We start from the raw sequence: 18555 nt of genomic DNA on the forward strand, positions 1-18555 counted from the left end.
TGTGAGTATCGCTGCTCCCAAGTGTCACTGCAAACAAGCTCCAAGTGCTCTCCAGGGTATTTTAGGCAACTCTGCCTTTCTGAGAGCACCAGAGTCTGAAGACACTGCTGGTTGGAATTTCAGATATCTGTGGAATGACCTGGTGAGGTGCTCAGAACCCTCAGCAAAAGCTGCATTACCTGCTTTTCACCAGCTTCACAGGCTGAAGTCTGACAAGCTGTTGTTGATTAGCTGCATCACAAGGGGTGAAGTGGTGACTGTTGTTTTTTTGCAGAAGGCGTCAGAACACAAAGATGATGGTCAGATTCATTGATTTGATGCATCACGTTAGATTGCATGATACATTGCAGTCACATGCTGGTCACACTGCCAGTATAGAAATTAAATCAGAATTACCCTGCTGAGGTGGGGAAAAATGTTGTCACTAATGGCATCTGTCTTTCTTTTCGAATTTGTGGAGAGATTTTGCTCAATAGCTGTAATCCACACCTTTGCACTCTGTCTACCATGCCAAAATTGTGGGATTTAGCAGGCAGATAAGGGTATCCTGAACTGCATATTGATTTTATAATGTTTGTCACTTCCAAGACAAAAAAGGGCAGAATCTTTTAAACACTCTAACAGCGAAAAGTAACACAGGTGCCAGACTCGTGTTAAAAGTTAAGTCAGTCTTACTACAGAAAAATCCAATACAATCTACCTACCCTGAAAAATAATTCATAGTAAGGTAACCGGTTTGCCTTGAAACAACAGTAGCCTGAGTCGTGTTGCGACGTCCTGCTACAATTTTCTTGTGGATGTTTCATCCCTTATAATAAGCAAAGATTTGCATTTTTATGCCTTTACCACTTGTCCTCTTGCCTCTTGTCCTTTCATCCATCTTGGTCAGGCCAATGTTTAGTGCAGGCTCCTCATCATTGCGTTTGTCAGCGCCAGCATGAGCAGCCGTGAGGTTGGCTATCTGCCTCCTCCTCTCCATGTGCCTCTACATGTGGATTGTAACTCCATGCAGAGGCCACCACCTTGCTGCTGGATGTCTCTTTTCCAGACAGGTATCTGACATTTTTGTGGCTCTGATGTTCTTCTACTGCAGTACTTCCCAAGTCCTCCACTCCTTCCATGATGATTCCTGAAGAGCATGGACACCTACTCACTGAAAGTAGGGGGAAGATATTTCCTTTTAATAGCAGGGGTTGCTTCATTATATTGGGAAAATACATTATCTAGGGCATGTTAGTTTGGAAGGAGTACTCAAGGCATCCATGGCAGTGGAGTCCTCTATCGCTAATTCATATTAATCACTGCAGCTAACCAAACAACCTACAAGGTTTTGTCTCTTTTTGCATTTATACAATCACAAAGCAGCCAAACGCCAAGAATTCAAATCAGCCATGCTGCATACACTGTGACTATTCTGCACTGATATGCATCCAATGCTCATATGTCAAAAGAGGAGCAAAATTACAAAACTAGAGTGAGTATTCATTAGTCCCACACAGATAACTCCAGGAAAAAGACTTGATTTTATAATAATCAGTTTAGTATAAGGGAAACCAATTACAGCATGTTACAATGTAACTCATTTCTCTTTTACTGCAAATAAGTTTGTTACCTTAAAAATTAAATGCAGTTATATGTATCTAATCTCTGGTTATGTTAACATACTTCTAATCTGTACTTAAATGCAAGTGGGTGCTGTAATAATCAGATCTTGGCAGGAGGGTTTATGGTCGCGAGCTTGTTACATGTAACACATGTTAACTGATAAGTCAAAAATAGTGAAGAATCACTTTTTAAATACTTTAAGGATACTGCTGCTTTTACTCCTCAGCGGGCAAAACCAGCACAGTTTAATTTTTAATATAATTAAACAGATTGCCATACGCACAACGAGGAGTAGGTTTTTACATTGCTATATTTCATTGGTAAAACTGGTTTGGAAACAAATTACAACGCAAATAGACAGTCTAACGAGAACACTCCTAATTGAGCAGTTGTGGGAGCTAAACCTTTATTTTGTGCCTGTCACAGTGTTGTAGCTGCTACAACAGCTCCCAGCTTTGTGTCAGACTGTAGCAGTGGAACAAGAGGCACACAAGGCTAATCGGTGTGCTTTTGGGAACTGAGAGTAAGACATGACATATTCCCCTTTGGAGCCCATGAATACTGCACTAATTTACCTGCAAAAGGCAGAAGAAGGTGCATGTCTCACTGTTCCTTGCATGAGCTTACAGATGAGAGACAAACTTAAGCATAGTTGATATACATACAGTTTTGAACTGCTGCTTTTTTTATTTTGCTGTGGATAAAAGAATAGTTTCTTAGGATGCTCTGGCAACATATGTCAGATAGGGCTGGACCGTCTGCTTAGCTATGAGTCTTGTTTGCATGTGTGCAGAAACACCCTTAGAACAATTGGTGTAGAACTTGGTGAAGATAAAATTATTAGTGCTTAGGGAGAGAAAAAGGTATGTTGTATCCATCCTTTTAATTTGCTTTTCTGTTTAAAAAAAGACTTAGTTCTTCCAGGAGTTTGTGCAGATAAAAATATATATTGCAGAGCTCTGCATTAAGTAGTACATAAACATACTGGTAAGTCCCATCCCATTTATTTTAGTTCAGCACTTTCTTCTCAAAAAGGTTAGTTCCGTATTTCTCCAGGATCATTACATTTCATCTGCTGTATAGAAATAAACCTAATTTATCTGATATGCAGATTGAGAAACTATAGACACTATGAACGATTAAATGCAATCTGTATGGTACTCAGAACATTTCTTATTGTTGTAGTGGTAAATTTAAGATGCACATGATACAAGTTACGTGTAACAATGCACTTTTCAACAGATTGGATGCATTTTCAGTGCCTGGTAAAATTTTATGAAGCCTTTATTTTTTTTGTCTGATTCTGGCCTAATTTTTTTTGTTCATTTTCAGAGGAGTCACAGTGGATCAAATAAGAGTAAGTGCATGTAAACTGGTGCAGAAAGCAATGATAAAAGAAGGATAATCCTACAATATTCCAAAAATATTTGAGGAAGCATCACAGCGTATAATGAATAACATATCATTTGCATGCATCAGCAAGAATGTAGCTGAGGCAAGGTTTGCAGATGAAACAGATGTTCCTTATGTAGCCAACTGATATATTTACTATCTTTAACAGGAAAGTCATGTTCTTAATTTTGTCAGTAACCCCTACTTCCAAGGAATACCAAAGCATTCCTGGTTATATCTAATGGGCCAGCATAGGGCTAAGTGTATCCTGTTGCTCTTAGATTTACTCTGAAGGCCAAAAATGAAAATAATGTAGAAAATGAGAAAGTGGAGCTGCAATGACTAGTGATTCACTTCTAATGATATTGAACTGTAAACTTGTAGAATAGTTTGAACTTGTCTGGTAAGGTTTCAGCTGTCTGCTCGCTCCATGTGCTGTCACTATGGGTGCTCAGGGGTAGGTGCTGTCGTCACAAATGTTCTCCAGAAGATGCTTTCCATACTGAAGCTCTAAGAGTCAATTAATCATCCCAGTATTGACAAATACTGGAACGTAAAAAGGGCTTGTGCCTGTGCAAAGTATTTCATCCTATGTGTTTTGTTCAGATCAAGCATCAGCAGCTACATTAAACCTTCTAAATGCAACTACATTGTTTTCTGATTATGTATGGCTATGGCATCAAAGGCCATAGACATATAGACTAAAGAAAAATAATGTAAATATGTGGTTTTAATTTTTCACATGGTTTCAGTTAAAAATATTAGGGAGTTAATATCATCCAGTGTCCAATATCCACCTCGTTGACATGATAAAGAAAATGAAACTTCCTCAAGCTATGCCTGTGAGATCTTAGGTACAACGGCCCCATTTAGAACATTCACACAATCCTGCAGGGTTTTATTGTGATTTTTTTCGTTAGATCACCTACATTATATCTCCTGTTTTTTGATTTCTTGTGCTTCAAGAAATTCACTTTTTCTACTTGCTTTCAGAGTTGTTTTTCTGTTTTAAATTTGGTGCTTCTTCTATGTGTGCTTACAACAGATCACAGTCAAATTTATCATAGATAAACAAACAAATAAATGAATAGTCATATACCTTACATAGGTACAAAAAATGTTGCAATAAGGATTAATCTCAGTGGACAAATAATTCAGAATTTTGGTGGAAAAATGAATTAAGAAGTATCTTTGAGAGTATGCTTGTGTAACCCAAATAGCAATTACACAGATCAGGAAATGTGAAAATTGTTAAGAAAAATGCAGTATATTTTGAATATACATATCTGAGTATGTAAGTATACATACGTGTGTATATATATATATATGTGTGTATATATATATATATATGTATTAGTTTTTCTATAACAGAAGAACATTTTGGCTAAAAAGAGCTTTCAGCACACAAAAAGGAACTTGCCAAATGCATGCAAATGCACTGAAAGAGTTCCCTTCTTAAAAAACTAGGTTGTGTTTCAAAATCTGGTACAGAATTTCTTTTAGAGTTCTCAATAGGCCTCCCATGATCCATTTGTGTAGCGTCACAAGTGAGTCACATTCCTTGCTACCACGTGCATCTGTGATGTTGTGCCATGCTCTGCTGAGCTTCAGCCAGCACAAGAGTCTCTACAGGCTGCTCCTCCACCTGCTGTCCAGAGCTGGTGCCACCTTACAACATTTCAAATAAAAGCTCTTTGAACATCCTGCCACTGTAGAGACTCTGATCGGCTTCTGAGCAGTCAAAATGCAGCCAGACTTCTGCTTGCAGATACTTTAACTACCATCTTAGTCAATAAGGCTTTCATGAAGTACGTGAAGTCCCAAGAAAACGGAAGGCATTGTGTGGAGTTTCTTTTGTTGCTTTCTAAATGGCCATTGTCCGTTTCAAGTGTGCATTATTTGGACAAGTGCAATAAAACTGCTCTTCTTTAAGGTTTCTTTTCCAATTGTATATGTAACCAAAAACAGAAGCAAAGAAATGCAGAGAAGATAACTTTAAAAGCCCAGACTGTCTGTTCTGATTTAGTCTCTGATCTTTATGCTCTTGTTCACCAGCATAATTACAGACATGCTTACGAAGTGTCTCATTCAAACCAAAGTTCAAAGTGTGCTATCAGTGTAGGAGCATCATCTCAACCTCAGAAACAAGTTACTGAATACAGCAAATAGTATCAAGGTTCATACAACTTGATTGCATTTGTAATTCTGGAAATACTGGGAATTAAGATATTGGCTTTTTTGTTGTTGTTAATTTAGGAATTACAGAGTATTTCAAAAAGATTGACCCAATGGGAAATCACTATATCTCTGCAATTGGGTGCATCTTTTTGAAACACCCTTTATTTGCTTCATCCACATTATTACAAGCAAAACCCCTGTTGTGAAAAGAAAAAAAGTGTCCACTCTGTAGTTACTCTTGTTCAGGATAGAGTATGGACCCTTTACCATGGAGGGACACAAAATACTTTTAAATCAGAGTAACCCCCAAGTGTTTATGTGAATGCCCTTGCTTCCTGTTAGGCAAGGTCCTTCTAAAATTGGAAGTATGTATAGGAAGAGCTTCATCTGCCTCATGAATGCTTTTGCAATTTAAAGTGACTGAATTATCTAACTTCAATAGTCTTGGGGGCTGATCTGTAGTTTTGGGGTGGGATCTGTGGTGTGTGATATTAAGAAGGTCAAGTTCACTGAGCTAGTAATTTCTTGTGAACACAAGATCTCTAATGACTGTACCTGTGTGCAGTGCCTATAGCCAAGATTTTCATTGAATCTTAAGGAGATAAGAACATTAGTACATGCAAAGGAGGTTAATTAGGCCCTTTTTTATGTGTTTTGGGGCTAAGACAAGGCACCGTTTAATCCCAGCTGAAATGCAGTGCAGTACTTGCTCCAAGCAGGATATTTTCACCCATTTCCCCAGAGCCTTTAAATCTGGTCAGTTTAACATGAAATTTTGGAAAAACATGGCAGTCATATACACGGTGGGTATAACCTTAGGAGTGTCTTTTTAACCTTACCTTGCCTGGACCTTTCTGCGAAGATGTGCTGGGAATCAGTCAGTGAGGAAAAATACTTCAGATGCTGTTGCTGTTCTAAAAAAATATGTACTTTCTATTAAGGTCTGTGTTCTTTTGAAATACAGTTTGCTCTGAGAAAAATGAACGTTTTCACTATTGGATACCACAGCAACTTTGAAAATCATGTTCTGTTACTGAGTCATCTGATATAAGCACAATAAACTGTTGTAAGTCAGTACACAAATTAATGATGATTTGCATTATAGTAATAGAGGTATATTTTCTGCTGCCTGCAGAGCAGATAGTTAGGACACAGTCCACTGCATGGAACCACAATGCACGAGTGAGAAACATCCACTTACAATCAGAGGAGAAAAATCTATAAACTGCACAAGGGTAATTTTTTACTTGAATTCTTGATAGAAAACTCTACTTAGCAGATAGCACCCTGCCGTGATAAGCCGAAGATCTTTTATTTCTGTCTGTCAGCCAACGTAATGCTTTGCTTTCTAGTGGAAGCCAATGTACATTATGGTATGTTTTTATCTTGAATTTTTCCTAGTAGATGCAGTCGGTAGATGTTCAAGTTTACTTCTCTGATTCATATGTTTAAAATTATTTTTTAACCACCCAAGTATGAAAGTGGATGTGTCACAACATCTCCCACATGCTTGAAGTTGACTCAAAAATTCTGGTTTTGCCAAGCCTTCCTCAAATGTGCAGATTCCTTGACAACGAACACTGAGCTTTAATAAATTAGGCTTATACACACCTGACAGGGCAAGGGCTGTAGGAGCGATTTAAAAGATTAATCTTTGAGAAGATAGCATTGGGAACACAAGGGAAAAAACAAAAAAAGCAAGAAATATCTGATGGATGTACAAGGAAAACACATTGCCCAGAGCTGAAAGTATGTTCTCTTTTATTTAATGCTGTGATTTCACTGGCTTCTCTGTGTGTTGTTGCTCAAAACTTTTAAGTTAAGATGTTGACTTCATTAATAATTGATAATCTCCTATCTTTCTGCTGTTTTATGGCAGACCAGACTTCATCCTCTGTGGTATGTGTGCAGCTTTTTGTTAGCTGTAACAGATGTCAGTAGGGGTATTCTGCTTCAGATATTACTTTCTTTGGGATCCAGCCTTGTTTATTATAGAAAATAGTTATGTTTTTGAGAGGCCTGTGTTTTCCAGTCGTAGCTGTATATTTCTCTTCTACTCTCTTTGGTTCAAAAAATGGTTGTTTTCTTCCTTTTCAAAAACGTTGGTTGCAATTAGTTGTAGTCAAAGTACTCCCAGGGAATTTTGGCATTTAATTTCCCTTCGTATGTTGAAAAATTACTCAAATGTTTTTACTAACTTGCTCAGTGTGAACATGACATAACATTTCTTGTCTAAACCCTTAATATGTTAAGTATGGAAATGAATAAGCGTATTAAAAAAGTGTGCATGTGACTTCTTTGTAGTTTTCTTCCATGGAAGTACTATAGAGTGTACTGAAGAATCTGTTGGAGGTCGGTGGGTAAAAAAGACCAAGCAGGCTCAGAAAGTGTGAGCTCGCTCGCAAATGGTCCATTTCATCTAGTTCGACCCTTGAATGGTGAAGGTTCTCATTACTGCCTGACCGCTGATGGGTTCTAGGGGTATCAAAAGAGGGGCTCGAGCTGCAGATCCCTTTCTGTAAACCTGGAAGTGTGTTGTCCAGTGTCCTCTGTGGGAACCATCAGTTTTTAAATTGTTTCCAATCAGGTAGATCCTATTTTTTTTAACTTTAGAAAATTATTTTTGGATCCTGTTTTAGTGTTGGATGAGAGTCTGAGATGGATATATTTACGCACCAACATTCTGCATGATATTCTTCTTAGGGTCAGGGTGAAAAAGTAAGAGCATTTTCATTTTATAAATCTAAAGATAAACAATTAAATAATTATATTATTCAGGGCTAAGTCGAGTTGTAGGGGCCAGTCACAGACAGTCATTTTCCTAAGGAATATGGTCTATTGAGACATAAGGAGAGATAGTCAGTTACAAAACAGACACAACTTCAACTCCAAAGATCCATGTCCACAGACCTCCAGTCTTCTGTGTCATTTTCAAACTGAGAAGAGTATGGATAAGCTTAGAAAATAATTTGTCTGTATTGATTTATCTTCTTGTCAAATCATCAATACGCCTTTGATTATTTATGTAGCTACACAAAGGATGGAATAGCCGTGAACTTTCTAAAAAATGCAAAATCTTTCAACAATTGAGATGCTCTTTCAATTTTTATGAAAAGATATTAAAAACATTCTAAGTGAGAAGGCAGTATTTTATTTTTTGTTATTAAATTGAATTTAAAATCTTTTGGCGTTCATAGTTTTATACCTGTTCTTATGAAATTGAACATCTTCATAGATAATTTTTAACTTCGCCAATAGAAATTTATACCACTATTAAAATGATCAAACCTTTAATCTTATAAAAACTACCATTCAAATTTCAGAGACAAATCAATTTTTGATTACTTCCAAATAGTAAAGCTCTGGTTTCAGATCAGCTTTACTTAATATTGAATTTAATACGGTGCAGTTTAAACTAACTGCTACTGTACCTTGTGTGTTCCAGTTTAAAATCTGGATTTGATCAGTTTTCAATCTATTTAATCCAATTTCCCTGTTGAAAATTCCTATGGCATTTCCCAGTCAACTTGTGGAACTTCCATCACAAAAGCTCTATAATGGAATATATGGGAAAAATGTTAGAAGTTATTCAATTGTTACTCTTATTTGGAATCTGTGAGTCTCTTCTAATGACCCTTTATTTCCCTACCTGAGTCAGAAACCGAACCTGGGCCAGGCAAGCCTTATGGCCAGATACTGACCATCTATTTCAAAAGCACACTTTTCTGTCTTACATCTCTTAGGATGTTTTGTGGTTTTTTCCTGCTTTTCCATTTCTGACAGTGCAAAGTGATTTGTTTATTTTTTTAAAACTTTAGGGGAACAGGAAAATATTTTTCCCATATAACTCTAGGCTTGGTCAACAATTTTACTGAAGTATTAATCCCTTAAATCAGTCATGCCTTGTGCTTTCCGCACACTCCGCAGTAGGTGAAGAGCTGATAAGCATTACAGGGTGTTTTGAAAGCCAAGAAAATACGTCTGTGTCAGATCAAAGGCAGAACTGAGTCCCAGGGTTGAATATGTCCTGCCAGTAGCCTAGTCTTATTTTGACCAGAGGTCTATTTACGAAGCTCTATAATAGGGGCTCCAGGGTGTCCTTTTGACTAGTAACAGATAATCTTTCTTATGTCCTGGAGAATGAAGATTAACAAACCTTTTAATTGTATTCAAGCCAGTACATTACAAGATTATTGCCTTAGAAATGCCAAGCCACTTAGTCTAAAAGGAAAGAGAAACTTAACTTCTTTTCTAAACCTGAAAAAAAACCACTTCTCTAGCTAAAAAAGCCAAAACCAGTTCCTAGATTGTAATGTAACAATTTAATTTTATTTCTACTGGTGACTCATAGTGTATCACTGGTAACAAAAGCCTGTCCTAACATTTCGGGGGGAAAACACACACACCCACAAAATCTTACTGTTGTTTTCAAAGTCTGGTAGCACAATTTTGACATTTTATTTTGCAGCATCGTATCTGTATGAAGCAGGTTATGCATAATAATCCTGGATGACAAATGGGCAAAGTCTTCCTTAAAAAGAATGGCTGAATGATGCTGTCTTGGCTGCATTTCCTATGAAACTAGAAGTCATGCACTCAGAGCTTTTAAATACAAGGAGAGACTTTCAGCTTAAACCCCACTTATCCACTTACCTTCTAGGCAGAATTAACTTTGCTTACAGGCAGGTTTTTGTTAGTATTTCAACAGTTCAGTAGTTATATTAATTATTAGTCACTTCGCAGTATCTTATGTGCAAACTTACTTCAGTTTACTTGTTGATCTATAGCCCACATACTCATATGCTATTGGGACATTTTTAGGTACTGCAGAAAATATTTGCAACATTATTAATTGCCTGAGAAAAACTGACCAGGTGAATAGTGAACTTCCATATTATCACCATTATTTTTCATTTTAAAAATAAAATTAGCTGCTCATGCGTAGGTGAGTTCATTTATGATCCCAACATTTTTACAAAAAACATTTATCAGTTCTCCAATAAAAGGAGAACCAGCATCTCCTTCCTATCATTTAGTATCTTATTTACTTTCCCTACGAAAACCAAGTTGCAGTAATTCATTTGTGGGGAAGGATTTTGCTTTCCCATTAATTGCTTCACCAGCCTTTGATTTCAGTTTAAAACCCACAATGCACCAGAAACCTAAGACAAATGAAATCTGAGATACTAATATTTCTCCTGACTGCAGTTCAAACAAAGCTGACGCTATTTCAAAGTACTGGTAGAAAAATCTTAATTTCTTCACTCTTCACGTTTCTGGTTATCAAGTGTCAGTCTGAAGTTTATAGTTAAATAGAACACATTTTCCCTGCTTAAAATCTAAGTTTTCTTCTATGTGTGTTTGCCAGTATTTTGCTGCTGTTTTACCCACTTCTCCACCTGAAATTCCCTGCCCTGGGACACAGCCCACAGCACTGGCATGCAAATTCCTGATAAATCTGTTCATCAATGTGTGGTATATTTTAGTAAAATGAGAAGAGATAATAGAATTAATTTCTTGCTGTTCTCACAAGCTAAAGAGAGTGGATCATGCTCATCTCACATTTCAGGATGATCTGTTCCTTATTCATAGATTAGAGGAAGAACAACCAGAAATGGATATTGTTGACACTGTTCATAACTTTTTTTTTTTCTTTTTTGGTAAATGTTCTTTTCTGTGTTTTATTTTCACCTTTAGTCATAATCAAAAGCTTTTGATCAAAAGCTATCGGCATCGTTATTGTTAGTACAGCAATAACCATTTTAAATTATACCTTCCAGGAATTACACTCCTGAAAGCTACTTCTTATTATCATCCAGCTTCATGCAATTTGTGCCTTTAAAGTCATGCATCATTACGTAAAGAACTGAATGTAAATGAATTTTTTTACCCATTTCCATATTGATTTCTAGCCATAACTAGGTGCTGGGATCAGCAAATTGTATTTACATAGTCACTGCTTGCACTAGTGTTCAGCTGAAGACCTTGACAGAAGTGTCTAATAATACACCACCTGTGTGTTGTATCATGAACTACTCACAATCATATTATTGGGGTTTTTTTCTTTTTTTTTTTTTTAATGGCAACCTATTGTTTTGTCCTTAGCTCTCCCACAAGAACTCCAGTTGATTGATCTAACAGAGAATGGTATTACAGATTTTATCAGCTCTTCAAGCATACTAATGCAGCTCAAAAGCTGCTTCTAACTCCACCAGATGTCTAAGCCTTCTTAATCACTGGTAATTTAATGGACTATTTTTAAATATCATCATCAAGGACTGATAAGCTTTGAATATTCTATAACATATAGAGAGACTATTGCTGTTTTATTAGTGTTTTCTTGACTGTTGGTGACCAGTTCAATTAACTATATTGTCTCTACTAAAATCCTTTAATCACATTTATGGTAAAAATACTCCCATACACATATGTGAAATATTCAATGTTAGGAGAAAAGGTTACAGATTTAATCACCATTGATGTTATAATTTCAAAATACTAATTTTTTTAATTTTTTTTTTTTTTTTTTACTTCAAACTATGTTCAGACTGGACATACTGGGTACAGCCATTTCCCATGAGGACATGAATACTCCCTGATAAGTTATGGGAGGTACCGACACTCGCAGAAGTCATTCCAGTTTGCAGAATCCGTATGAAAACAGTATTATCTTGTGTGTGCTGCAGGCGGGATTTACCAGTGTGCTGATACTACGACTGCAGAACATCAACTGCCTTGAGTTCCCATAGGAAATGAGTAGCAACTCCCTTTGGCACTTTTGAAAATCCAGATCCTAAGGCTAAAATTTCCTGCCTTTTTTTTTTTTTTTCCTATTTTACATTTTAGGTTTGAGAGAGCAATAAAATGAGATTAGTCATGGTTTAGTAAAGTGTGGTTATAAAAAGTTTCTCTGTGAGAAATAGATGCTGCTTTTAAAATGGCTGTGCAGCTGATCAAATAAATCTGAGATATCTGAATTTTTACTAGAATGCTGAAAAAATCAATAGTAATTCAGGTGGATTTTTTTTCTTTTTTTCATTTTTTCTTATAATACCTAGATAACTATTACTAAGTACCTAAATACATTAATGAAGGATTCAAACAGTTTGTACTATTTAAGAAGTAGCTTCTCCTTAAGAATTTCCCATGCAAGTGAAGTGACCTGTGAGCCTGTGTGTGTGATTCACTTTAAAAATTCCAGAATAATGGCCTGAGACCTATTTTGATACTCCATGCAGATTTCACACCCCAGGTTCTTGAAATTGTACTGGGGACAGGTGACAGGGGAGACCTTATTGCTGTCTGCAACTGCCTGAAAGGACGTTGTAGCATGGAAGGAGTTGGTCTCTTCTCCCAAGTAGCAAGTGATAGGACAAGAGGAAATGACCTGAAGTTGTGCCAGGGGAGGTTTAGATTGGATATTAGGAAAAGATTCATCCCAGAAAGGGCTGTCAGGGATGGTAACAGGCTGCCCGGGGCAGTGGTGGAGTCACCATCCCTGGAGGTGTTTAAAAGGCATTTAGACAAGGTTTTCAGGGACATGGTTTAGTGCTAGAGTTGGTTAGGTTAGGTTAGGTTAGGTTAGGTTAGGTTAGGTTAGGTTAGGTTAGGTTAGGTTAGGTTAGGTTAGGTTAGGTTATGGTTGGACTTGATGATCCTGAGGTTCTCTTCCAACCCAAATGATTCTATGATTCCTCTGCTGAGGCCTGTCCACGTATGGCTTATCATTCCTGTGTTGTCCTGCCTTTTTAATAGTCACAGCAAATGCCTAGAACTTAATTTGTTTCCATCAAGAATGTGGAAGAAGGAAAAGACATGTTTGGAGTGAGGAGGGGATGTTCAGAAAGTTATGGTTGATATTTCATGGCGCATCTACTCAAATTGTACTGAGCTTCCTGATATAACAGAGACCCAAGACAGTAGATTGTGGTAGGCAATGCATCACCATGAGGAGTATTGAGTCCAGAAGCGGCATAGCTGTGCTCAGGCACACAAACACGGTTGTACTGCTTGCAGATCCCAACTTATGGGTAACTGTCCCAAATGTCTAGAAGTGTTCCATCCTTACATTCCTGCTCTTGGGAGAAGTGAGTGTTGCCAGTTAGATAGTGTCTGCATCTGTAAGTTGCAGTTCTCAAAGAGTTTGCCTGCAAAGGTGACTATAGGAAGAATGGGCACATCTGCATAGTCAGATGCTGAGAGTTGAGGTTTATTGGCTTCAGACTACTCAGAGCAAGGACAGACTATGCATGTGACATTTCTCCTAATCAAGTAGACGTACTTACAGTACAAATACGAGTCACTTCACATTTAACTGAACACTGACACACAGTCCATGCTGTGCACCTATGCCGTGGTTCATTAAAAATGTTTCCTATTCAGGTGGATTTATCTTTGTGTTTTTCTTAAATTAATTCTCCTCCAAATCACACTGAATCATCTTTAACATCTGAAGAAAGGTGGGAAATAGATATGTACAAAGGGAGTAGATATAGCCCAAGAGAGTTCTTTCAGACACAAGATGTTAAACTGCTTTTTGATCAGCTGCTTGTAGAAATGTACATTAAACTGTAAACCATGGCTCTTCTTGTAACCAGCTAATGATCCTATCAGTTGCAGACTAATTGCCTCTACTTCGTTCTAAATTCTGCTGCACTAAAAAAGCCAAAGTCACATTCTGATCCTGTTAATCACATTCCGCTTTGAAGAGTATGTGGTGGTTTTGTGTTAATTCAACTTCTCTCCCTGGTAATTTATTTGATTGCCTGTTAGTTGCAATCTGCACTAACTGAATAAATGTGTTCTGCATCCTGATGGGAAGTTATGACTTGTGTTTAAGCTACTTTAATGCAGATGTTTTGCCTAGAGATTGGGGCAAATTATTTTCACCTTTCTGCTCTAAAGCACTTTCAATAGAAAGAATGAAAAGCAAGGCTGTTAACTCTTTGTAGAAGGTTATAAAGCAACAGATAAAAAGCAACATTTCTTTAATGCTAAGTTAATAGCAATCTTCATTGCCTGGAGGCTTCTCATCAGCTTGTGAATAAATAAGTAAGTAAGATACTGAAGTATGAGAAGGAGATGCTGGTGCTATATCCTTTTATTCTTTTCCTCCATATCCAGCAATACGTATTGTCTGTATTGTCAAGACCAAAACCAGAGTCTGTGTATTCATTACTTCTCTTATTTTTACTATTTTAAATATAATACACACACACACACACACACACACACACACACACATTCCATCTCCATAGTGCTACGTAAGTGTTTCAGAGAAAGACTGAACATATGCCAAATTACCTTTCAGCTTCCCTCATCATTTTTGTGATCAAGAGTACAAGGCCACTGGATATGTCTTATAAGCACAAAACAGTTGTTCCTAGGACATTTTTATTAACACTGGATCTGTGTGATAATAAAGATTTATTGTGATTTTACCTTTTAAATCCTCTGAATCTTAATGAGAATATTTGCTCACTGTTCTGAATTTCAATGAAAAATATTCTGAGTGTCATGGCCATGTTAAATATTTGTGAAATCCTTTTAGATTACTTTCAACATTTTAAAAATAAACAAGTTTTTACGGAGCCTTTTTTTTTTCCAAGTTAACAGAAGATACTTTAACTTTTAGTATAAGAATCATTCTCTGCTAAAAAGAAGTTACACTTGGAAAATGTTAATGTTAAGACTATTTATCATCTAAAGTTGACTCCAAAATGTTCAAATGTTCCCTGGAATTGTAGATCAATTAGTGATTCCTCAGCAGATCAGCCTTTTTGAAAAACAGACTATTCATTTAGACTCCAAAATATTTGGAAGGAAGGTCTGGAGACATGGTGTTTATTAATTCAAGAAAGACTTGTACTAATTAGCAGTGTTCATTCCCAAGAGGCCCACTTAAGCTACGGAAGCAAATGCTCCTGCACTCCTCACAGAAGAAAAGTCCCTCCAAGCAGTGCATGAGAACATCCAAAGTGGACTCCTCCTCTGAGTAATCATTGATTCAGTCTCTCCATTGGCCAAAGAGAAAACAGAAAGAAAGAGTTTTGCCTCCCAAAGATACTTCTCTCATATTCCAGGCTGCTTCTCTGAGCAACATTGCTGCTATCAGTCAGAAATAAATTAGTTCATTCTAGTAGAACCAAAACTCTTGAACCATCTGTGGAAAATGACATTTTCTACTTACTGTCATAGTGTCTCCATGTTGAACCTTTTAAGTTATTCCTTTTCTTAAAATAATTTGTTACTCATTATTTGGTACTTGTCTTCAAATGCTCAGGCAGGGGTCTCCAGTCTTCCTGTCTGATTGCTCTAAAGACTTATTTTTCCTATATAAATGTACTCTTATGCTTTCCTGTGTTTTCTTCTTTGTACAGTGCAAACTGTATTGTCTATCTTTCAAAGGCTTCAGCCTGGACTAGCTGACTTCTTATGTTTGTTTATTTTAGCTTCTCTTCTCATGAGTGATTTCTTATGTTTGCATCACATCTGTTCTTCTGTCCTTCCCATATTCCAGTCAAAATCTAGTTTGCTCAGAGGGGCTCAGCTTCCCAAAATCACAAGACTGCGTCTTCAGTATTTCATCAGCCAGAGATCCTTTATTTCTTCATCTTCTGTTTTTAAATTTTTGCTGTAAAAACATGTCACTCATCTTCTCATGGAGTTCAGCACTCCCCTCATTTTACTGTGATATTTTTTAGTATTAGTCTCTTGCCTGATTTAATGGACATTATTAAAAATGCCAACTGCTTCACAGCCATTTATTGTTTGAAATAAATCTACCTTTTTTCTTTTTTTTACTGGCTTAGCAGATTGCTGGATGACACAGAATGAAGCATCAATTTTACCTTCACATTTCAAGAAAATGTCAGTTTTGATTGGGAATTCAGCTCCTCCATTCTACCTCTAAAAATACATTATTAGGTCAATTTGCTTCTGTTATTGTACTGTATTCCTTGATCATTTTATTCCAAGGCATCTGGCCCAAATCTGTTACATTCAGTGTTGGGTTCTGGTTCAAAAGGACTGATCACAGATGTGCTGACCTATGTTAAAGCCACTTGAAAGCTCAGATTTTATTACACTTTAAGATTCTTGCCTTGCGTTTTTTAAAGGCTTATGTTAAGATTATAAAATGAAGAAATGAAAAAAAAAAAATCAAATAATTAAGAAGTTAGAGCTTTAGGGGTAGAAAAAGAAATAAAGGCTTAAAGAGAGAAGAAAAGTTCAGCAAGAAGTGTGATAGCAAATGTTTTAAAAGACTCAGTAAAGCACGAACTTCATCACCGTGAAGGAAATGGAAAGGCACTTGTAGAATCAGCCTTTGGCATATTGAATTATGATTATTAGAAGCACATGGAAAGACTTTTTGGCTACAAATTATTTGCCGTGGAGACAGTGTATGGCACCTAGCACAATGGATATGGTTCAAGATTAGCCCTGTTGTGCCGTTAGGTGGTATAAACAACAAGTAACAAAGAGACAACAAAAGTAAATTGATTTGGAGCTTGCGGAATGAAAAGTTACCGTCAATGGTGTCAGCATGTGGTGGTCATGGTTGCAACGCTGTGTAAAGCAACTTCTTGGTCTGGGTCATCTCTCACTGTGCTCTAAGGGTCTTCTTAACAACCCTGGGTTTTCCTGTACCCAAGAGCTGTCTGCAATGTGTGACACGCTGCACCACTTTGCTTTACTGTGGTGTAATTTAGACCGCCAACCAAAACTGTTCTAATTACATCCTCCTGTGTTTTGTTTTATTTCCCTTTTGTTTAGGTTGATCTGCTTGTCCCTACGAAAATCACTGGCATAATCACCCAAGGAGCTAAGGATTTTGGTCACGTCCAGTTTGTGGGGTCCTACAAGCTTGCTTACAGCAATGATGGGGAGCACTGGATCATATATCAAGATGAAAAACAAAAGAAGGATAAGGTAAAGCAAAGGCAAAACTGATATTTCGGTTGCATTTACAGAGGACTAGACCTGTAGTATCTCCAATGCTGCAAGCCTGTAGATTATTGCATGCTGCGTGCTTTATAGGGTTCCATACGCATAGGATCCCAAAGAAAAAAGTCAAGGTGAATAAAAAAGAGTCATATAACACAACGACACTCACAGTGCAGTAGTATCATACCTATCAGTGCAATGCACCTGATTTAATGCTGTTGAATATGGGACATAAAATTTTACAGTTCCCCATTTACTAGAATTATTTCTTCCTTTAGCTCTAGAGGAGAAGGTATATAAATAGTGGTTTATTTGTGTATTCAAAAACAGTATCTCAGTGCATATTTTGAAAAGTATGCACTATTTTCTGTAATTTTCTGTAAAGCACATCTTTAGTGTACCTCATTACCTAGCCATTTTGGATTGATTTTTTTTTTTTTTCTGGAAATTAATCACTACAGTTCCAAATACCCAGTGGAAAGATTATTTCTTTTTATTACACTATTAAGTGAATATAAAACATAAAAACTTTCACAACTTCCTTTGCAAGTGTTGAATGAAAGGCTTAGAGAAAGTGTAGGTTTGCTGATTGATCTACCTGGAAGCATTTAACTTTTCTCTTATTATTTAGGATGTTATCCATTATACCTTTTCTTTAAACTGTATAACACTTCCATACTGCAAATACCTGAATTAATAATATCATCTGTTAAGAAAGAGATTACAGCATATGCATTGCCTTCCCTTAAGGGAAACATTAAGCAAGCCAACAAAATGTGAATGATTTATTAAATATCTTAGTGGGATTATGTCTGATTGAAACAAAAGATACATTAGTAAAAATACCAGATGGATGAAATGTCCGATAATGCATGTCTCAAATCTGTTGTTTTTAACATCTGTATTCAGGGTGGTAAATGCTCCCAGTTGTACTTATTTTTCTTACAGTAAACAAAAATTCTTCAGCAAAAAATTAATACCCTTCATGTAGGTCTATTCATTTGTTTGAAGTAATGAGAAAGCTTTGGATATGTATTGATTGACATGTGTTGTATGAGTAAAGATAGATCTATTGATGAGGGTTTAGACAACCACATCTCTTAAATTTCACTGATTTTAAATGGTTGATCAAATGGACACCCATTTATTAAGAGGTGTCCTAAATTACTGGAGTAAATGTGTACATAACTTTGTGTGTGCATGGAAATATAAGATTATTATCCAAAGACGACACTGTAAAGTCCCACTCTTAAAAGCCAAGTGGCAGTTCACTGTGATTTTATCCTGGTTATATCACTGATATATTTCCCCATCAAATTCTAAAGGATTTTAGGAAAAACAAAATCAGTTGTTTTAGCCATCCAACTGAGAAGGTCCTGACACCAATGATTATGGATGTGTCTAGTATAATTGGTTGTCAGATAAAAATTGGAA

General features: G+C 36.7%; 1 protein-coding gene across 2 annotated transcripts in view; it reads left to right on the forward strand.

The window, feature by feature from the left end:
• EDIL3 (EGF like repeats and discoidin domains 3) overlaps positions 1 to 18555 on the forward strand; it is a 252572-nt gene that overhangs the window by 221012 nt on the left and 13005 nt on the right. For both annotated transcript variants that reach the window (XM_082074857.1, XM_082074856.1), the window contains one exon: positions 16951 to 17106. In XM_082074857.1, coding sequence (XP_081930983.1) covers positions 16951 to 17106 — 156 coding nt within the window. The remainder of the gene's footprint in view (positions 1 to 16950; positions 17107 to 18555) is intronic.

The sequence above is a fragment of the Streptopelia decaocto genome, assembly GCF_964273445.1.
Source record: "Streptopelia decaocto genome assembly, chromosome: Z".
Lineage (NCBI taxonomy): Eukaryota > Metazoa > Chordata > Aves > Columbiformes > Columbidae > Streptopelia > Streptopelia decaocto.